The following is a 23458-nucleotide window of genomic DNA, read 5'->3' as shown; positions in this document are numbered from 1 at the left end:
AACATGCCTTGAGATAAACTCTACTCCAATTAACAAAAATGTATCACTGAACGATCCTTCAATTATTCATTCAGGAAAAACATGAGACTGAGCCAATTTAAAAAACATCCTACATGATTATTCACTTATACAAGTATCTAAACCAGTGCTTTCAAATGTGTGTTGTTTTTCATATCAGCACTTGCTTACATTTCTTAGAAATGGTAATCAATATCCAGTGTGAGAATCCTAAGCCCTTCATCTGTGCATGATATGATCACAAAAAAAAAACACTGCCTCTTTTCCCTTTTTTTTCAACTACTTCTTTACACTACCTCCAACAACCCTTTTTTTGCAGAGAACAAGAAAGGTATTTTGTTTTCAATTATAGGACAGAAACAAGAAAAATTTTTAAAAAGGGAGGGAGAAAAAAAGAAGCTATTATTCTGTACATCTGGAGGGCATGCACTTGTTAAATCTTTACTTATGAGCCCAAATTACTTTTTCCTCACATACTGCCTCATGATTATTCCTTTGTCACTTTGGGAATCACTCAGTTCTTTTTATAGTCTTCAACCACAAGAATTTCACAACAATTGTTGCAAAGTGATGCTTTTCCTGTAATTGTACTTTGACTGGTTCAAGCAAATAAATAAAGCAAATAAATAAATAAATAAATGTATTTATGTACATAAAGGGAGAGAGATTCTTGCATAGGAACAAGCAAACCAATCATCCCAACTTCTTGCATTCCCCGTAATTCAGACTTATTAATAGTTCAAGACACTTACTAGTGTGAGACAGAGTTTTAATTTAGACTAAATATTCATAACATAAAAACATAATTGAAATTATTTAAAACCTGCATATAATAATCTCCTTTGTGGAGCTTTTAACACTGTTTCCATTTAAGTTATTGTTTTGCCTCCTGGTAAAGAAGGGACATTTTTTTCCTTCATGGAAAGGCCTAGTTAAGTACTGCTTCCCCACAACTTTCACTAATAGAAAATGTAAAAGAAAAATTATTTTTGGTAGTGTTAATTCTTCTATTTGTGTACTTGCATTATCAGTCTACAGCTTGTTAAACAGTACCTAACATTACTTAGCAAACAGAAGGTCTTACATACAACATCCAAACAAAATCAATTAATGTATTCTAACTAACCATTTCTAATTTTCCTTTTCAGAAGAGAAACCAAGCACTAGCAAGGACAGCTATGATAATCAAATTAGAGAGCAGTGGGGATTTCATGCTACAGCCAGGGCTCACCTCCTGTCAAATACACCCCCTCTGGAAATGTCTGCATGGCAGCAGGAACCTCCAGTGCCACTGATCTTCCCAAGGGAAGTGAACCAGCAAGAACCAAAGCTACTAAAACACTCTCTAAAGAAGCTAAAACCTCTGGATAGCCAGACGATTGTCCGCATGAAGCTCCTTTCTCTATTTATATTTTTGCTGTAGGAATGAAGGACAAGCTTTAAGGAACATGGGACAGTTAGAATGGCTTGCTGTTTGCACAGATGATATAATGGAAACAAAGGCCAGTGTTATGTCTCTAAGACAAACACATTATGCTTCGTTGCCCCTTCTGCTTAGGGTGTCTTGCAATCTCAGATTTTTATCAATTAAAAGGAGAGTAGTATTTTAAGGAAATATTAATATTACTTTCCTTTTAAATGAGCAGAAGGAATAAGGGATTACATCTTCCCATCTTCAGTAAAATGACCTCTGTATCAAGCTTTGTCTTTGATCACTAAACCTTTCCATAAACCAGTTTAAAGGATGAAAAGGCCACTTACTAGAACCAAGCAGATCCTCCCTTTTAAGAAACAACAAATAAACAATAGCAAAAACCCCCAAACCCTCATGAAAAAAATCTGAAAAAATCTGTATCATGAGTCTTAAAGTGGAAATAGGCAGTCATGATTAACTGTGTATTCCTTATGGCAATAACTTAATTATACAGAGTGAAAGCACAGAGCTTTCAGAAAAGCTTCTTTAATTTACTGGATAATCCACAAGCAATTTCCTTATATGGCTGGAGAGAAATCATTGCTGTGTGCACTAAAGCTGCAAGACAAATGGCCTTACAAACAGAAATCACTGCTGCTAACTGGAATAATAAAAGTCTTGCATCACCATTGTTACACATTCCTTTCATATAAATGCATTGCATATTCTTCTGAGTGTGATAAATTATCATCAAATCATTAACCAGCTTACTGAATTTATGTAAATTAACAGTGCAGCCTTACAGGGAAATGGGAGAAATAAAGGAAAGTCATTTAGGATTTTTAGTAAAAAAATAATCTTTAAAATTACATTAGATTTAAAAACCCAACATACAGACTTGAGCTTATATGCTTCAGGTAAAAATGAAAACTTGCTTTGTTTGATCACTTTACAACAATGTGATGATAAAAGATGAAATGCCAAACATAGTCTGGTTAAGACTGACTGTGAATTCTGATCTTAAAATTCTAATGAATTCTTCTAAACATGACCATTTAGAACTCTTACCACTCAAGCAAAGTGCTTTTCTTTATGGAAAAGTCAGACCTCACTGAAGAGCAGCCTTCAGCACTAGACTACCAACAAATCTGGTAGAATATAATGGTTACAAAAACCTTCCTTAAAATTTAGTCCAGCTCTTAACAAGACATAACAAAATCCTCACAATATATTTTTCCTCTGCTGGAGGCAGCTCCAAGAGTATTTACTGTTTGCTATGCAAAAGGACCACATCCCTTTATCTTTACTGCAAAGTGTTTTGGGATGGGTTTCCCTATTTTTTCCCAAACTCTTAATCATTTTTTCAGGTAAACAGACCATATACTTAATATATTTTCCTCACACTCACACAGTTACCCACACACTCAGCCACACTCACTCACTCTTTTCATACTGCAAATGGTCAACTCGAATCACACTACAGTAAGGTGTAATTCAGAATTTTAAAATATTAAGCTTCCAAATAAAAGTAATTCACGAGCTTCTTATGTTCTGAATGCTAGTCTCATGACAAAAGAGGCAAAGCATGGATAGCTGCCCAAATTAAAATATTTCAACCCTTACAGAGTACACCTATTTTTCATTTACTGTATATATACAGTCTAAATTGCTAAAAATTATGCAGTACTCATTCTAGAGCAAAGCAGCTCAGAATCTGGCACAAAAGCATAACTCAATGATTACGATGACTTTTACAACTTTGTCCATGGAGAAAGTGAAAGAATTGCCACAGCCATAAAAGAAATAATTTTTAGCACCAGGGTTCAAACAGACTCATAAATAAAACTACACTCATCCACAACACTAGTAAAGTCACATTAAAGAATTTCCACTGTTGGGAAAATCTTATAAATAATCCTTGCAATCTATGAAATATGGAAATTTACTACTGCCTTTGGCAATTCCTGGCAGCAATGCTTACCTGGCAATCATCCAACCTGAAGATAACAGGCTAATGTAATCTGTGCTTTTCTCCTATTCAAAGTGTGCAGAAATCCCAATTTAATTAGACTGCCTTCCCTCTTTTCACATACACCATGCTTAGAAATATCCATGGATTTAAAGTTTCTTATTTATTAATCATATTAAACCAACTTCTGTGTATTTTGGACGACACAAGGATTCATTCTCTAGGAAATTAAATCCTAGTTCTTACCCAGAACATTTCCTGCAGGTACTTCCTCAAGATCTTCAAGCTCTCTTCCCATAAGTAAGTAGAGGTTCTCCAAAGTGCAGCACGCCATGTGAGGGACTGCTGGCAGATCATCAGTGGCAGAGCACGGGGATGACAGCTACACAGAGCACAAAACCAGCATTTGGACATTCATCACTTAGCTCTGATAAAAACTTCTTCCACAAAACCTCCTTGCACTCCAAAGCTTAAAAATACAATCCAAAGCATTTTCATCTCAAACCTCAAATGTCAGAAACCGACATTCTCAAAAATCCAGACTTGAGGCAAACACGTGAATGTTACCAGGAAGATAAAAAATAATGCTTTCTTCAGCAAATTTTAGGTGTGTACTACTTCTACCTCACTTTTCATTATCACTGAAAAACAAATGTTTTGAAGTAAATTCAAAAGTAACGAACTTCTTTGATCAGAATCTCAAAACATTTAACACCAGTTTTTCCCAATACTATTGTGGACCTTCTCCTCCCTAAAAAAATTGCTTTTTCTTTCACTTTTTTTAAAAAAAAACAAAATAAACACATACTGGATTTATGGTTAGCTAATACAACACTGTAATTGAAACTATTTTGGAAACATTACAGTTTATAATGAGTTTACAGACACAATCAGCTATTAGCACAATTACCTAAATTACTTTGATACTTTTTGGAATTATTAATTTGAACTTTTTTCTCTCTTTTGAGTGAGACACATGTAACAAGTTAAGTCATCAGTTTTTCAAAAGAACCCAAAGTTACTCCAGCAGTTCACAGTCAGCTCTTACCTTATGCAAAGACTCAGCAGGATCATATTTTGGTCCTAAAACAAAGATTTTTTGCCCTCTTTTTACCACGCCACTGAACACTCTGGCAAAAGCAATGAAATACTCCTTGTTGTCTGCTTCCTGTTTCAGTGCCTTTGAGGTCACACTGTCTCCTTCACCAGGGAGCTGTTGCTCTTCACCTAACCAGTCAGAAAAAATATATTAAACATAAAAACACATTCTGTCTCATCATCTGGAGGAAAAAAAAAGATAATTATATATTATATAGTTACATGTGGCAAATCACAGAATTGTTCCAGTTAAAACAGACCTTTAAGATCCCGAAGTCCAACCCAGCACTGCCAAGTCCACCACAAACCCATGTTCTTTAGTGTAGCATGTTTTAAATATCCCCAGGGACAGTGACTCAACGACCTCCCTGGGCAGCCCCTTCTAATGCTTTGTACTTCTGGTCAAGAAATTGTTCCTCTAAACCTTCCATGGCACAACCTGAGGACATTTCCTCTTGTCCTACCACTTGTTACTTGGGAGAGAAGACCAACCCCCAGAGCTGTTACCCATAATACAGACCTGCTGTTCACACCCTGCTTTTGTACCAATTTTGGTTGAAAGTGACTCAGTTTTTAGCAGGGCACTTCCTTGAAGCATCATGTCCCTTCAATGACTCAAAGTACTGAGATCAAGCACATTCTCAGGCTAAGGAACATCAATCTATGGCACTATTTCACAGTTTATGTATGACCTGTCAGCTTTCTTACAAACCCCTCCTCACTCTTGGTTCAGCTCCATGTATTGCCCTTTAGACTGGATGATTCACAATGTGGATTTGTAAAGTGCCCCGTGGCAACACTATTAAACATTCTCCTACAAAACCAAGTATTCAGGTACCACACACCTTTCATATCACCAGTGTTCCCAGTTACTTCAGGTGAATTTTCATTTGGGGTTTTTTCTGACAGCTCCTTCCCTTGACTCGCTGCCAATTTTTCTGCATGCCTTCGTTTGGCAAGTTCACGCCGATGAGCAATTTCTTCTTGAGTTAATGGCCTACATTGGATTTTGAAACATCAGTATTTGGTAATGTCAGTTATTTTAAAATAAATTAAATAACAGTAATTAGAATACTATATTTGACATAAGTAAAAACTCATGCAGAATGCCTTTTGTCCCCCAATACTTTTAAGCCAGCTAAAATTAGCAAACTAGCTCTACCATATTTAGACTTTCATTTTTCTTCCAAATACAGAGATCAAATACTGTCATTTTTAATTACTCATGTTATCTTTATTACATTAAGATAATCTTTACAGCAAGTGCTCAAATGCAGGGAAGAGTCTTTGCTTGTTAAAGCTCCCTTTCATAAAGTGAATAAGCCCATTAAGGCAAAAAATTTAAAACAGACAACAACAAATAATTTTAATAGTCTGATGCATCCATCCACTCACTGGTACACCCTACCTTAAAGCAAAGCACTTCAAAGTATGATTTAGAGCAATAAATAATAAAAGATAAATAATATTATCAACATTCTTAATTAAGGCAATATAAAGATACTTGTTTGTCAATGCAAGCATTTTAAACAGCAAAGTGATATTCATTACACATGAATATCTAACAGCATTGCCCAAAACTGTCCATTTGATTTTTAATCTGGTCCTAAATAAAAATATATTATATGATGCTATCTTATATTAAATGATTTTAAAAATAGAAAATAAATTCAGATACTAGTCATCTTCTCTTTTCCATTATCACTGTTTCCATTAATTTCCCATGTAAACGAGGGGAACCTAATCATTACAGATACTTCTCTGAATAATCTATCCTGTTTACTAATTTCAGTATCAACAAATTCTCAAGTAATGCGCTGTTATGTGCCTACATTTAAAAATAATCTTTAATGCTGTAACTTAAAAGCAGAAGAAATAATGAAGTTATGTAGACATAATTTTTTTAATGGAATCAGAATGCTGTCAGTGTTGATTTTGTCTTTTTTTTTCCCCACTGGGAGCAATGAACATACATATTGCTTTCCAGCATTAATAAATTTCCAAAATAAAACCAATGTATATTTCATATTATATTAGTATTCTTACTGAAACTCTAACTCCAGAGAAGGAACAGAAGTGTTTCTATCATAAAAGATTAATTTCTACATCACAACTGGACAAACTAATCCCAAGTCTTGGACCATGACTTCAGCTGATGAAGGCGAACACAATCCCACAGCAAAACCTCAGGTATATGACTTGTCCTGCATTTGCTCACATGATGGAGACAAAACCAACAGTCCTTAGTGTTAAGATGGTTTAGGATTTTTTTAGTCAACTGCATCAAGCACACAGCATTAAAACAAGAAGAGCCCTATTAGTAGTTTTGGCTTGTTGAGTAGCCTTGGACAAGTTACTTCCCCTCTTCAGCCTCCACAAACACAGGTCAAGAATTCCTGAACAGCAACAGCAGCAATGAATGATAAAGAGAAGAAAGCCACAGGAAGCACTACAGCAGTAATTTCTATTTACAGAAAAAACATGTAAATATGATCTATTTTAAAAAAGGCACAAAAAAAATGGACTCACTTTGCTATATCAACTATTGCACACTTTGAAATAGAGAAAAACCTTATTAACCACAGGTCAAAGGTTTTATGTGCAGTCAGTAGAAAGAGTTACTGGACACCTACTCTGCTCTTAACTGGATTAACTAGGGGCAGGAAGTCTTGAACAGATTACATGCCTGAGACCAATGCACTGCCAGTAAGGTTTTTATTTATATCATAATCAGGATGGTTTTCTGCATATAACACCTTCAGCAAGAGACTCAATTTAAAAAATGAGACACTTCATTAATCAAAATTCTTTATAGAACTTGAAGAAATCACTTGGAACAGTTATCATGCTTATCTTGAACCCAAATGTTCAATTTGAAAGAGTAAGGAAACTATACAGCAGTTTAAAACCTCTCTAGAAATTGCCTAAGAGAGGCCCCCAGAATAAAATGTCAGAATTTGAAGCACAGACTTTTAGAACTCAGAATCTGGGACAGACATATTGATGTTATGGAAAAGGAGAATGCAAGAAAATCACCACTTCAAACTTCTTAGCAACGTAGTTTGTTTTTGGTTTTTTTTTTAAGGAAAAAACTGTCTCTTAAACAGTCATGACAGAATTAAGAAAAAAAAAAACAAAACCAAAAACAAACTGTCTCTAAAACAGTCATGACAGAATTAAGAGTATGTATCTCTGAAATTCCAAATACTGTGGTATTTCTGCTTGGCTTGTTTATTTTACTGCTGAAGAGAGCAAGGCTTAACAATACAAAATGCAAAGCAGATGGTGAAGAAGAAAACTTTTCTATAATTTTTTTTCCCTGAAGGCAGCTGTTCAAAGTTATTTAAAGGTTTGGAATGTCAGAAAAATTTCTAGAGGAGATAGATTGATAGGGAAAGTACAGATCAGACCGCCAAGGGTGACATAAACACAGTCTATATATGATGGCATAGTATACATACAGGGACTATGCATGCATTCCAACACATCTGATTGTCCAAAAATACCTTTTATTTTTGTAAATAATCCTGAGAGTAAAAGAAAAAAGTTTCTTTGCTTTTTTCGATTTTATGTGGTATTTTTCAATATCAGTATATTTAGGAGTTACATAGCCCTAGCCACAAATATCAAAGGTACCTGAAGATTATGAATGCACTGCTCTAAGTTGCAATATATATAAACACGCTCAGTAATATTCTCATTTTGATAAAAAAGCAGATTGAATGTAGATGGGACTTTTACTGCAGGTACAACCTAGACTTCCATCCTGGTTTCTGTCACCATCAATTTCTACAAAATTAGTCACTCCCACTAGTATCATTAGAAATGACAAAAAGATAATGTTGTCAAATAAATCCTTATAAAGAGTTGTAACACAATCAAGCAGAACACAGAACGAGATTAATACACATAAAGCACTGGATCTGCAACAAAACCAGTTTCAAATTATACCCTGAATTATTCAACTTCTACAGTAGGCAAAACCAATCAGAAGTCAAATCAGAAGTAAATTTTGAACAAAAGCTGCCCACACAAAAGAAAGCTTGGTTCTTCTTCTTCTTCCCCCCTTCCCCTTTTTTGTTCCATTAGAAAGGAACAACAGCCTCATAATACTGGCAGAAAGAAAAATGGCAACATGCAGTCACACAAAAAGCAGCAAATAAAAATTCTGTAGAAGAAAGAGAAAGAGAGAATCCCTGACTCTAGAGAAATGCTACAGCACCCAGACACAGGAGCCTGGCACAAGTAATGAAATGGAGCTGGCACAGAAGGGTGACCACATCATTACCAACTCATCTTAAACTCAAACATGTGGTAAACAAATGCTATGGAAATAATAACATGCACAAGGTATCATATACCCTATTGCTATTGACATTTAATAGATTGCTGATTAAAGGCATTAGATTTCAGGTAATGTAAGCAAGCTCCTGCTGACTACTTCTCTGAGTCCCACATTCCCCCAGGATAACACATTTAGTTCTGAAACTGAATGACAACTAAACTTCCTTATGCAATCAATCCTCTGAACATGACAGCTTTTCTACTCTTTCACATTATTAAAGACAGACTTCAAAAATTCACTCAAAAAGAGTGAATAATCAGAACACAACCGCCAAAGATAAATTTGTCTTTGATTACTGAAGTGTTATGTTTATGTTTTTAACCTCCAGACCATTTTAAAAAGGAAACACCACAGTCAAAACATCAACTGCTTTCTGAAAGACTAATAGCACTGCCAACAAATGTCTGTGATACATCTCTCATGCCATGAACAACGGTTTCCAAGCTCTGAGAATGCTTTCTCTCCATACAGCTTTTTCCAGTTTAAGCTGCATGAGTTCATGGACAGATGTTTGACTTCACAAGGTGTGGATGGAATAATTTCTGATAACATCTTTAGATCCATGTAATTAACAGAGAATCCTATTCATGACTCTGCTTTCCAGAATTCAGCTCTACTGAAATCACTGGCTGCTGCTCTACTCACCTGGCACTCAAAGAATCCTGTCAGCAACACCCCTAAGGACACCTTGGTCAAGTGCATTATTTACATTTCAGTACAGTGTAGTGGTCTCCCATATCCTTTAGAAGCTCAATTTCTGGATTAAACTACTTAATGTCTATGAAACAATTTCCATTCACAAACTAATGTACATCTACTCAGCTCATTCATTGCTCTATTGCAATGAGACTGGTACACAATTCACAGTAGAAATAAATGTGCTAACACAAAAGAAACAACTGAAAATTATCCAAATCACAACTTACACAAAATTTCATACAACAGACTTAGAGGACTCTTTTAACAGGGAATACTCAACTGTTTGTGTTACATTACATAGGAGCTATCATTCATTCTGAGACACGTAATGAAATAAGGTATCAATCCCAAGCTGTCACACTGCCTGGAAAAACACTCCAGACTGACAGAGCGACCTCTGATTTATCTCACATGCTGAATGTGCAAAAAAAGAAAAAAGAACTTGAAGCAAAACTCTTCTACAATGTTACAAGCTTTACTCACTTAAGCTCATCGTTACACAAACTATAGTATAGCCAGAGATTCAAATTTCAACCATTACTCTGTATTTCTTTCTTAGATCAGCTGCCAAGGTCTTAGCCAGATTCAAATGTATACTATTACTGAAATCTATTCCATGATAACCATAACAGCGGTTTTAATTTTTGAAAAGCATTTATGAGTTATGCAACTGGATGCCAAATTCAGATGCTAACCTGTAAATCTGACAGCCCATTCAGATGATACACGTCCTATTCATTTCTAGTGCACAAATTACAATTTAGAGCAAACTACTAATGAAAATAGAAGATGATGGGTTCTGATCACACTGAAGCTGCTGCAAGTCATATTGCCTTAAACACAGAAATTAATCTACTTGCAAGAAGACAGCAATTTATTACAGAGCTTGGAGCTTTATACAGGTTCTCATTTTGATCAATGTCATTACAGCTGAAGATCTGGCAAAAATCACAGGATTTTTTCCCAATACACTTTTTATAAAACATTAGAAAGAAAACAAACGAAGCACACTACAATCTGTTTGTTTAAGAGATGCTAACAAGCTGTAGCACAAAACAAAGAAACAACTATCACTGTAATTTCATGCAGAATTGTTTGGAGAAGTGTCTTTCAGGGTGACCCCTACAAAAAAATCCAGTCCTGGTTTCAAGCTGACTGAGGAGAAAGAACCACCTTTCAATATTATCTGGAGGAAAATAATAGAGGTATTATAGGTTTTATACCTCCCAGGCAGTAATGAAATATAATTTTAGTGCACTAGCTTATCTGCTCAATAGACTTTTCTTTATTACCATTGAAAAGTAGAAATAGAATTTCTTCAGTACACTTTATTTATTTACATTATTCAGGATTATAAGATAGACTTGAGGTAACGTAAAAGGTTTGCTTCCTATTGCTCACTTTGCATTATATCACTGTGAGATTTACACATAAAGCTTTACTAAGTATGTAGATGAGTTCATCATAACAAACATACTTTCTTAACATTTTAAATTAAATACCCCTAGCAGTTTGGAAGCAATTCAATTAACTACTAAATATTTCTCTTTTACACTGGGTTATATGAAGACAGAATTCTGAATCTCAAGAAAAGCAAACTGGTACATTTATATACCCTGTACCTAAATGCCAAGCTTGGCTTTTATTCCTACACCTACACTCCAGCATTCTGTCTTAGACTTGGGTTCAAAGTCACACACCAGTAGAAATGAGAGAGAGAAACAGCAAATGCTGAATGAACACCTCATACTGCACACAGCAATACTTTAGAATAAATAACCACAGGCATCATCAAATAACCATTACATAAAGCAAGTGGAGGAGGGGCTCTAATCTGTTCGTCTTCTTTGCCCAACCAACAATTCACATTTTTGCCTGACTTGGTGGGAATTAGCAAATAATTTCAGAAGATCAGACAGAACAAACTGGAAGACAAAACACTTGCAATTCTCATTTCTTTACAAAACCTGGTAAAAACTAATGACATAGTGGTACCATACAAAAAGTCAATTCACAGATCTTTCCAAGGAAAGCTAAATATAAGCTGACAACCTGCTTTAACTTGACAACTAACAATTTTCCCATGTATTCTGCCACTTAAACAGTAAAAGCAAAATCATACCAGCTTTAGTATAGAATCTATTAATTTTAAAGTGACCTTCAAGGAGATATTAGTTGCCAACAGCAGTCTCAAAGGAGACTGTTTTAATTAAAAATCCATCCTTTGTTATCATTTACTGTACACCCTGGACTTAGAAGAGCTTTTTGCTTTTCCTAACTTATGCTTAATAAGCATTACAAGCAGATGGCAGAAATAAGGCAAACTATCAAAAAGGACAAAGTCAGTTTGAATCTTCCAACAAAGTTATGAAAAGGTAACCTTACCCAGTACTGCCTCATAAAAGGAAAAAAGAGACACTAGCATAGAGCTACATTTTTCCCCTCTGGAGGTAGAAGAAAAATCTTGCAAAAAAAAAAAAAACTGAAGAAAACTCAGATTTTTTTTTTACATACTTTAAATCAGTCCTTCCCCACTCCCAAGAGATGCAAATAACCTTAGGTGAGTCCAGCAGTCAAACATCAAGATACAGAAGAGCTCAGCTATGGCTCCTCAAAATTAACATGTAGGTGAAACACACAACATGGATTAATGCTCTTCATTAGGAAAATGTGAAACAATTGGTAATAGACAGTATAGATATTCTCTGTTTCTCCCTATGTTCAGACATTCTTATGGAGGACCCTCATGGAATGCCAGTTTAAATGCTGGATCTCACATGCTGCACTCACCATCACTCAATTCTGTTAAGCACAATCTTCACTGAGTAAGTAGCACACAATGTCCAATACAATTAAAAATATGCTCAAGAACCACAGGTACACAATGCTGTGTTTTTAAAACACTTGAATTCTTTAGAGTGCTTTCCTTGATTAGAACTAACCCCCTTTTCCAATTTCTTCAAGAACTGCTTACCTGTAGACTCTTTACAAATCAAGTATAAGAAATACACATTTAGCTCTATTGCTGTTTTTCAATTAATGGAAGCCAACTGTCACTTCAAAATACATCTTATACATTACCTAATCAGCAAAAATCCCACAGTACTAATAATGACCCATTGTCCCCAAGGAAAACACATGTGGTTTCATTTTAATATTAGCTAATTAGTAAGTAATAGAATTATTTAATACGAAGGCCAGCAAGAAATACTTTTCACACAAACTATAGAGCAACACATTAAAATTTTCAGTGCACCGAATAAACCGGGAGAAAGGAGAGCAACTACAACAATACTGAAAATTTCTGTCTGGCACATGTAAAAGCCACCTTTGCCCCTATTTCACATATGCATCACCTCAAAGACTCTTGATTCTCCCAACAAATAAAAAACCAGGTCATTGTCAGTGACAGAACAGCCAAAAAGTGCTGGCCTCAGTGCAGTTGCCTCTGATAACTGGAGCCCATCCCCAGGAAAGGAGACAAAGCAGGAATGGCGCTGCCGTGCCACACCTGAGGGAGAGCTCCTGTGCCAGAGACACTTCAGGACAACACTCGAAGCAAAACTGCACCATCTAGTGTCTGCTCAGCCCAGGCACACGGAGCACCTTCTCCCTGAGTGCAAACAGTGCAAGGAAGATTTCTGCTGGAAGACTCATAGCAGACAACCTCGGTGAGAAAAAAACTGAAATAAATCTAGCAAGTGCAAGAAAAATCTAAGGTAGTAGCAAAGCTTTCAAATATTACTACAGTAGCAGAACTGATCTTCACACAATGATTAAACACAGTCTAATTTAGCAGGAAAATTATCATTTGCTATATCACTTTGCTGTACAGTGACAATCCCCCCAAAAATGTAAAATGGCCAGTCAACATAGAAGTTGCGTACTGAAAAATGCTCCAGAGGCTTGGAGAGATGAAAGGTTAAGATGAACTTCATTCTTGTAAAGTCATCAAAAAAGTAAACCTCATTCCTGTAAAGCCATCAACATTTCTCTGCACAAAAAGCTGGTGGTTAAAGTGGTATATTTAAGCGTGCCAGGAAAACGAGATCTAGAAGGACCTACTCCTCAAAGAAAATAGGACAGTTATTAAAAAACAAGGCTGTAACAAAAAATCTTCCGAACTTGCCAGAAAAAATTCTTGGAAGTGCATTAATGCCTTCAGATCTCTACAAAAAGTTGGTCAAATCTGAACTACTTTAATCAGGATGATCACTGAGCTGTTAGCCCCAGTCTGATGGGAAGTATTCCTTGGTACAAATACAAGCTGCTATGATCATGCCAACAGAACCTTCCTGAAAAACCAAGGAAGTTTTACAACTCCATCATTTTCACCAGATATCCTGAAACTGCTTTACACTGCATGCATTAGGATGACCCCTTTGGACAACAGTACTATTCTCCAGCAGATCTGCTGTATCTTCTAAAACCACTATGATTAAACAAATCACCTCCTGAACTCACTCAGAAAATCCTTACTAGCAGAGAAGACTTGACTGCATTTCAAGAATTCATTAATTATTTTCTCAGGTCTAAACCAATTTATCCATGCCTTAAACATATTTTTTTTCCCTCCCAGAAATAACTAACACAGATCAGAAGGTAAAATGTTATTTTCCTACCTTGGTTTATTCTGTGGCAATGCCTTTGCATCAACAGGAAACATTTTGGAAACAAAGACAATAACTGGCGCTGTTTCTTCACTACCGCATTTCATAAAAGCTGAAACAAAACAAACACAAGTTATTTTCACATTTTTTTCCCCAATAGTATGGGCAAAGCTACAACTTGACATTAATTTTGTAGGCATTACTGTCCATTTCCAGTTTCCATAGATAATATGCTAGGACAAACCAACAAGAAAAAGTAGAAAATTTCTCTGGACTTATCATTTGATAACACTGCCTGTATCTTCCAAGTGTGTTTCACAATAAAATGAACAAAACTTCAAAAATAAAACTCTTGATAAAAAAATACATATACCCCAATTAAACAACTTGGGTTTACAGGCTGATTTAGATCATAATGGAAACCAGAGAGAAGCACAGGATTAAGACTGAACACTATATATTCAGTACCTCAAAGTATTCTCCTTCCTTTCAAACTAAAGGAAGAAGTCCTGCAAATGTCCAGATGCTCACAAAATCCTAAAACTTCACTGCAAGAACAGATATTCCTCAAAAGGAGAAAGATTCACACAAAACTCATTTGATATGTAGGAAATTCCCATTAACCATTTTTCCATCCAACTTGAAACACATAAATTCAAACCAGACAATACTGTGCAAAACTTCTAACATAGAAACTGAATCTTCTCCTACATCTCCTCCTTTTATCTGAAATATGAAAAGACCAATATTTCAATATGAAATATGAAAAGAGCTGAGGCAAACAAAAGCAGAAGACTACTACTAAAAATTCGCAAAATACTCACTCAATGTTGAAGTCCACTACCTGTTCATAACCAAGAGCAATAAGATCTAAGTTTACAGAAGCAAATTTCTTCCAATTAGCTTGCACTAATACAGTGTTGAATACTGCCTGGAGAATACCATGGTTTTAAATGCTCAATAAATGATGAAAAGCCAGTTTTGTTACCCCTGGGAAACAATTCCAAACAGCCTGTCAATTTGATGTTCACATCTCATTTTTAATTGACATTTGATATCTCATCCTCTTAGATTTCATTAAGCTCTCCTCACTGTGCTATGATTAATTATTAATTACTAAAAGCTAATCAATACACTTGCAAAAATTAAATCCAAATTCAAACCACTGCTGACTAAAAATTAATGATTTTAATACACAAGTTAGCAAAATATTCAATTCTCAATTATATAATGACTTCTACAGTTCAGAACTAAAAGCAAGTATTAACCTTGCATTCTTGTAGAACTCCTAGTTTCAGAGTCCTGGACTTAACATCATCTGCAGCTTAAGTTGTCTAAAACCCAGAAATATATGGGATGGAAGAAAAATGCATGGCCATAAAACTATGACATGTCAATGCCAAACATCAACGAAGTTACTGGAAGTGGAATATTTATAAATTTACATATAGATTACTACACATCTTACAATTCAAAGACAAACAAGACCACCAGGCCAGAAACAACCCTCATGTTAATGGGAAAACACCTACTCACCACTCTTCAGTTCCTGAGTTTCTGGTGGCAAAGAATCAAATGTTCTTGCTCCAACACACATCAGCTTTTCCACTCTCTCTGCTGTGATGTCCAGAGGACTGGGAATCTTATTACACACCATGGCTAAAACACATTATGTTAAGGATACATATTTGTATTTTCTTACTGAATGCAACCAACAACACACATGCTTTCAATGCTTCTTTAACTGAGCCCCATGCACTAACTGCCAGCAGAGCAGATCCAAAATCCAGCTCTGCTGTCACAGTGCATTCAGGTCCCTGTCAGGTCAGCAACAATTTTTTGCCATTTATCAGGGGCAGAGTTAAGGAGGGGTGGCCCACCCTAAGTGCAGCTGGGAAGCTGAAAAGAGCACAACTGGGGCAAGGTTTACAGAAGTGATTAGTATTTATACATCAATAATTTGTGCACATCTACCATAATATGAGATATACCTTATTTCAAACAATGGGTACAGCTGACAAACAACAGAGGCTGATTTTAAATTGAGAAATTTTATGCCTAAAACATAACATCAGACATCTACAGAACTTCATGGACAGAAACCTGTAATACTGCTATAAACACGTGATCAGTTTCTACTCCAGGAAAACCACTAAAACTTGAATATAAAACTACATAAAGAAGGTATATTGTCAAATTGCCTCTAGTTTCATAATTTTGTCTCCTAAAAATAAGATGTGCAAAAGCAGAAAGTTGGCAGAAATGTAAAAATAATGATAAATAGGTAATTTGTAATGTTATAAGCAAGAAGATAGGTCCAGCTAGCTTAGGCACAGACACTAAAAAAAAAACAAAACCAAAATATACCAAATGACAGTGAAATATGTGAGCACACTCAGAAGTCTGAGAACTGCCAATAGAAAAAAAAATTCTATTTTTTGAAGGATACAGAGGACTGCATCAGATATTGGTAGCCACTGGCTGCAAATGGCATTTAGATGAACTTTTGGGTCTGCATGCCGTGACTCCCGGGCACCAATTCTCAGTCCCAAAGAGGTAACTATCTTTTCTATTTTTTCTTTATCTCTGTAAGGAAAATAATAAATTTATTAGAAATCCACAGAAGCCATATATAACCAGCATCTATTATTCTTGAGTATTTTAAAAAAATCACCAAAGCACATGGAAAGAGATGCCATGAAAACTTTCAAGATGTTCTCACCTTTTCATAACAGCCTCATACAGACTCCAAATGTTGTCCAGCACCAGCTGCACAAACAAAGGTTTCTTTCCTTTTGACTGATAGAAGATAAAAATAGCTCATTACCAGCAATTCCTCACTTTTGCAATAGGTTTAAGACTGCACTTTTCATTAGGAACATGTAAAACCTTTATTCAAAATCAAGAAGTATGTCTTATGAGAATGGTATAAGGCACAAAATAAACATGAAATCTAAAAGTGGAGGACAAGGGTTTCAATTTCAGAAAAAGAACCTGATAAATATGGCACATGACTATCTTGAGCCTGCTTATCACCCCTTTCATAACTATTAATCATCACTTATGTAAACAGCAAAAAAATCATGATTACATAAAAATAGGGCAACTACTCTCTCCTCCCTTAACTTTTAATGGTGAAAATGGTTAATGCTAGAGACATGTAGTTTTCAGACCAGGGCATAAGTACAGCAGTCAATGGAAGTTCCCTATAGCAAAAAAAGTTTTTTAAAATCCTAAATCCCGAGCTAAATGTGAATATCCTAAACCATTAGCTTTGGAAGAGCTCTTCACAGAGGACAGCACTACTCTTGCTTCTACACTGTTAATCTTCCTTTCATCTTGTGTGTTTCACTCGATGCTGAAACCTTGCATCTGCAATGCCCCTTATTTAGTGAGCACTGTTAGACAAGATTTCCTCCATGCAGCATTTGAGTGGTCAATTTTGGAATGTTTTATGCTCCAAGAGCTGTTGCAAGGCTGTCCAGGTGACTTTATACCTCCAATAACACTGAGTCAACAGGCACTGAGGTCAAGTTTCAGAATACACTACAAGGAACAGAATTAGGGAAGGAAAAAAGTGAACTCCAAAATAAACATCAGGTTATATTTTGACACCCTCCATACCTGATCACCTTTCATTATCTTCTTTGCTTTTGTATTTAGATAATAATCTCCCCATAAAGTCTTCAGAAGTACTGCAGGCTTGATTCCAATTTTTTGGCTATATAGTTTGGCAAAATGTTCAATTCTGAAAGCAAAGAAAACATATTTTGATGGAAGTGTAATGTTTTTTACAGCAACAGCTTATGTGAAAATCAGACAAAAATCTCAAATCCTTGTTTTACTCCCACTTTTCCCACTGTCTTCACTTTAGTTCACATTGTTTAACATTTACACCTGCAAAAATATTTAGTCATAACAGACCAAAAACATCAACAGTATTTGAATGGTTTTGTTTTGTTTCATGTCAGCTTCAAGGCTTTACTTGAAATAAACATTTGTGTACTATCCCCTCACCAAAAAGCATAACACAAACTTTATAAATACATTAGTGATGACTCTTGAACTTACACTTTGAAGGACTTCCCATGACACATTTAACTATGGTCTGGGACCAGAATAGAAGATGTTAAAAACCAAGCATTGTATTGAGTCACACTTCAGCCATCAGATGGTGGTAATTATTTTTAATTAACCACTTACGAAAATTCTTGTTGTTTGAACCATTACTTTAATAATGACTAAACCCAAGAAAATGATACAAAACTGTAATGCCATAACTATGTTGTAAAGCCAACTGTGTTGTTCAGCAGCACCCATGAATTAACAAAAGCAGCCTGCTTAGCCCAGAGAGGGAGTCCTGAACATGCTATGGTTTCCTTGCTGAAAATGTTCCATGAGCAGTAATAAAAAAATATTTCCACATATTTGCTCCCTGTGCATGCAGAAAAAATACAGTTATAACCCTAACAATGCTGTTTACAGAACAGTGCTATTTGATAATCTTTTCTTTGAAATTCAGAATTCTGAAGTTTTTACACAGCTAAAAAAAGGACCTGTGCTTGTCAGCAACACAAAAGCTGTGAGTTCTGAGCTAAGCCCAAAGAGATTTCTTTTCCAGAAACTACCTAAGCTCTCAATTCAGGGAGAACTTTCAAGATTCTTGTGCCAGCAGCTCCTGCATATATATTAATGGCATTTTTTAACACTTGAGAATTGTGAGAAAAGCATATGTACTTACCACATTGGATGAGGCTGGCACTGCCTAACAAGTTAATTTTTTTCTGCTAATACCTTCAGGAAAAGAACCCACAACCAAGAAACAGCAGTCAAGACTTTCCACGATTAAGAAAAAGCTCTTCTGATTCATATTTCAGCTCACAGTACTGTAGCTGGCAATCCAGAAGAACCTCTTTAAAGCAATTAAGAAAAATGTTCTTTTTTGCCCTCTTCATTATATGATTTATCAGGGCCAGGGCCTGACAGTTCATCAGAAGAAAGAAACTAGTCTTGATAGATAATTAACCTAAAATAGCCCATTTTATTTTCCCTTCCCTCTGAAGGGACAAGAGCTGTTTGTGTTGGACAACAAACTACACATGGCACCTTATTTACAGTCTGACTTGGATTTAAAAATCCTGGAGATGATTTTCTGCAAGGGCTCTGCAGTACTCAGACATTCCCTGTGTCACCACCGAGCTATCCCTGTAATTACAATTTCAGGATGAAGACAACGCCTCCACCTCGTGGCCAGCGACCAGAACAGGGGCACTGCTCCTGCTGCCTTCCCCTCCAAACAGAGCACCCTGAACCAGCTCCTCCTGCCCAGCCTGCAGCCCCTGGCCTGGTCTGCCAGTCTGTCCAATAGCACCAAGTTAGAAAATACTGTTTACCAGGCTAGGCTGCACTGTGGGCTCAAACAGGGATCCTGTGTAAGTCAAACAGGGATCCCTGTCACTCAGATAATTTATACACAGCAGCATATCACAGAAGAATCTAATAAACATCTTTAGAAACATGATGCAACTGAAATACTTTAAGATTAACTGAGCAATCAATTTTAAAAAAAAGGTCAGTAATTAAATCTCAAACTTACCCAAAACCCCAGCCATCAATTGCACTGGCAAACACCACATTTCCATGTTCTGGTGAAAAATAGAGATGTGAATCATCAGTATCCTCCAATCCAGTACTCCAGTCATAAATCTGATCTCCTGGTGATGTGTCTGAAAGGGTTTCACTTTCTGTTTCTTTTTCAGCTCTTTCTTCCAACACTTTGGAGGTAAAAAGTGTTCCAGTGACTGCATTGATCTAGAGAAAGATATGTAAAAACACCCTCAGATTCATTCACTCTTTCACAACCCTTGCAATTAAAATGTAATTTTCCCACCCTGGAAAACATAAAAAGAGAAGCTGTATTAACAAGCCAACATGCCTGTGATTCATCTGGCAATTAAAACACACCTAATTCCACACATTTGAAGACCACAGGAGTTTATGTTTTGACATGAACACCCTGAAGTTTCCAAATTAGCCACACCAGGACAGAATCAAAGTATCACACATAACACACTTTGTCTCTCAGAACAAGGAATGGTGAAATAGGAACTTGTTTCTGCCAGCAAAGCAAACAACAAAGGGCAAAGGGAAATCAGGCAGACAAATGCTCCCAAGTGAGCTTGGGGAGGGGGGAGAAAGAAGATTGAGAGCAACTTGAACTATAATTCAAAAGATGAAACAACATTATTCCGACATAAATCCATCAATGTCAGGAACAGTCTACCCCCAGTAAGTTTAAGCAATTTAAGAGAAGAACAAAACATTCAGCATACTGCTTCTAAAAATTAAGACCTTTCCTGATGACCTGTCAAGAGGCATTTACCACCCTTTTCCACAGGCATTCTGGATGAACTCAAAGCAAATCAGGAATAAGACGCACCTCAATGTTAAAAATATCAGACTGGATGCTACAAAGTGCCACAAAATCTGCTGTGTAAATGACACCTCAGCACAAATACCTGTTCTAAGATATTCTTAAGGTGCAAATATGCTTCCTGAGGGGTGAGCTTCAGCTCCACAATCAAGCGGTCGATTTTGTTAATCACCAGGACGGGACGGATATTTTCCAGCCATGCCTGTCGCAGGACTGCCTGAGTCTGAGAAGGAAAGAGTTTTAAAAAACCCATTACAGAAAGCCTGACAGCACCAAAAAGACAGAATGTTAAAAAAAAAAAAAATCAAATATAATTCTGAAATTTAATAAACATAGTAAAGGACAGGCTGACACTCAAACCTGAAATTTTACTCCCATGGTGTTAGTTGTTGAAGAATTCTGCAGAATGGTGGGATTTCATGGCAAAAACACCCAAAATAACAAACACCAAACTATTTAGAAAAGTAAGCCATGAAGAAAGCTACATCATTATTTTGTGTATTCTCTTCCAAACCCTGAAAGCCCACATAAATATATAAAATTATTTCCCTTAAGACTTTTCTCTATCAAACTATTCCATTACCTGAAAAATGGCATACCCACTGTATCAACCCTGCTTCTTACACCCATTCACCAGCACTGTCCAGTTTTTCAGCAGAACTATGATTATTACTACTCACTTTCACAGCTCAACTGCATTGCCATTTATTAAAAACTTTGTAAAGCTTTTTAGCTTGTTTTTTATTTCTATATAACCCACTTCAGACTCTGCTTACTGCCCTATTCCTCTACTTAATACACTTTATTTCACCTGTGGACAGACTCCTTCAACAGCATCCACCACTATGATGCAACCATCACAGAGTCGGACAGCAGTAGATACTTCTGAAGAAAAATCCACGTGCCCTGGGGAGTCTATTAAATTAATCAGATACTCCTGATCACCTAGGATCAAACAATAAATTAATATTTCAGAACAGTTTTCAAAGATATTTCTTCCAGCCACCCAGTTAGATTGCTTCAGCTGTTATTTTTTAATGTCCTGACACTAACTACACTATAAAAATCCTTAGAGCACAGTGTAACAGGTACCTCAATAAAGATGAAAGACTGTACTAAAACATGAGTTTTTTTGAAAGAAGGTTCTTGCCTTTAAGTGATTCAAGACCCAAGATCAAAATATACATACTTTAATAATAAAAGATGAGGCAACTACTCTCATAGACTCCACTCAGAGATATGATTGAAGATGTTTTCCCTGACCCTGAGATGGAACTCAATTATCTTGGCTGACTTACTTGCCTAAGTCTCTGCAGAATTACAGCCTAACACTGAGAAACACAAAAGTCAAAGTTGTACACAAAAATCACAACAGCAACAACAAAGAGACAGGGGAAATTAACAGAAATGTATATTACAATTTATACAAGCCAGCATCACCAACTTACCTTTCACAAAGTGCAGTGAAATTGCACTAGATTTCATTGTTATTCCTCGGATCTGCTCATCTTCCCTACTGTCGAGGTATCTCAGCTGAGTACAGAAACATAGGAAAACAGTAAGTTTGTAGAAACATCTTCACAATTTACTTATCAGCTGTATGGTGGTGAGAAAATGAGGTTTAGCAAGACTATAGATGGAATTTCCTTAATGATCCAGAATTTACAACCCCAGCACATAGAGACCAGAATTCTGTTAACAGTGACAATGTAACTCTACCTTTCCTGCCAAGCGGCTGGAGATTATTCCATTGCTAGATATAAGGCAATCAGCTAGAGTGGTTTTGCCTGAAAAGAAAAATAAATTACTTAGACTAAATGAATATTAACAATGGCAAAAGATGCCATATCGTATTCTAAGATATCAACATTAATAATGACTATAAAATTATAGTCATCAAAAGTACAAATTAACTTTCAAAAAACAAATCAAATTACTCCTGTTGCATGCACACAAATTTATTTTTGAAGAGTGGATGCAAATTTACCTGTCATGGCCAGAAGAGCAGTGGAAATAACAAACAGTACATCAGGACCTTATTATAATATGCAATTAGACAAAGTATTTTTGCTCTAAAAAGAGTGCTTACTACTTCCACCTACATAACAAATTTGTTCTAGTAAGAAAACATAGAAAAATATTATTCAGCCTCTCAAGCATATATTAAATTCACGCCAACATTCACCATCACAGCAAACATTCAATTTCAACTATTCATTCAATTTCAAATTATTAGAGTGCGATGCTCTTTTAGGTAATACAAGCTGAATGAGGCCAAGAAAAACGTGCACAAAGCAGATTTACTTTCCTGAATCATGTTCAAGACAGTTGGAAGCTAAATGCACAAAATCTTACTACTTCAGAAGAGCGAGCAAAGTACCTCACACCACTCAGACACACACGCGAGGAGCAGACACCAGCCCTGCCTCACCGTGATCCACGTGGGCCAATATACAGATATTCCTGATGCCGGACGCCTTCTTCTGGAGGCCAACCATCTTCCCCACGCTGGTGAGCACCATGCTGGCTAATGCTGCGAACGGAGCAAAGCGTTTTACTGAGGAGTCAGCCTGAGGAAAGGCTTTGGTTTTTAATGAAGCACACTGGGAGGAGAGCCGCTCGGCGGGGGAAGCTCGGCCACACGCGGGGCGCCTCAGGAACCCTGCCCGGGTCACCTGAAAGAAACCACGGGACCGCGGGCCGTGCCTGCGCTTGGAGCGCGCCTCAGGAGCGGACACCGAGCGGCACAAACCTGCTCACGGCTCCCCCCGGCCCCGCTTCGCCTTCCCCTCCCGCCGCTCCGAGCGGGCACGGCCGCGCTGCCCCGGGGCCACCCCAGGCTGGGCACAGCGCTGCCCTCCGGCTCGCCCGC

The 23458-nt window shown here is 36.6% G+C and overlaps 1 protein-coding gene across 1 annotated transcript in view; it reads right to left on the bottom strand.

Annotated features, from left to right (window-relative positions):
• Nucleotides 1–23233, bottom strand: part of EFL1 (elongation factor like GTPase 1) — a 63397-nt gene extending 40164 nt beyond the window's left edge. Inside the window, exons 1-14 of the mRNA XM_041418900.1 lie at nt 23018–23233; nt 22306–22373; nt 22035–22119; nt 21398–21531; nt 20672–20809; nt 19750–19964; nt 17778–17901; nt 16876–16952; nt 16603–16739; nt 15690–15812; nt 14166–14265; nt 5345–5496; nt 4450–4628; nt 3648–3783 (exon numbers count right to left, since the gene is read on the bottom strand). Coding sequence (XP_041274834.1) covers nt 3648–3783; nt 4450–4628; nt 5345–5496; nt 14166–14265; nt 15690–15812; nt 16603–16739; nt 16876–16952; nt 17778–17901; nt 19750–19964; nt 20672–20809; nt 21398–21531; nt 22035–22119; nt 22306–22373; nt 23018–23108 — 1759 coding nt within the window. The 5' untranslated portion in view covers nt 23109–23233. The remainder of the gene's footprint in view (nt 1–3647; nt 3784–4449; nt 4629–5344; nt 5497–14165; nt 14266–15689; nt 15813–16602; nt 16740–16875; nt 16953–17777; nt 17902–19749; nt 19965–20671; nt 20810–21397; nt 21532–22034; nt 22120–22305; nt 22374–23017) is intronic.
• Between the last annotated feature and the right edge of the window lie 225 nt (nt 23234–23458).

Source organism: Onychostruthus taczanowskii, unplaced genomic scaffold (assembly GCF_017590055.1).
Source record: "Onychostruthus taczanowskii isolate IOZ18803 unplaced genomic scaffold, ASM1759005v1 scaffold6, whole genome shotgun sequence".
Classification (NCBI taxonomy): Eukaryota; Metazoa; Chordata; class Aves; order Passeriformes; family Passeridae; genus Onychostruthus; species Onychostruthus taczanowskii.
Note: the sequence above shows the minus strand (reverse complement) of the source record. Positions and strands in the feature narration are given on the sequence as shown.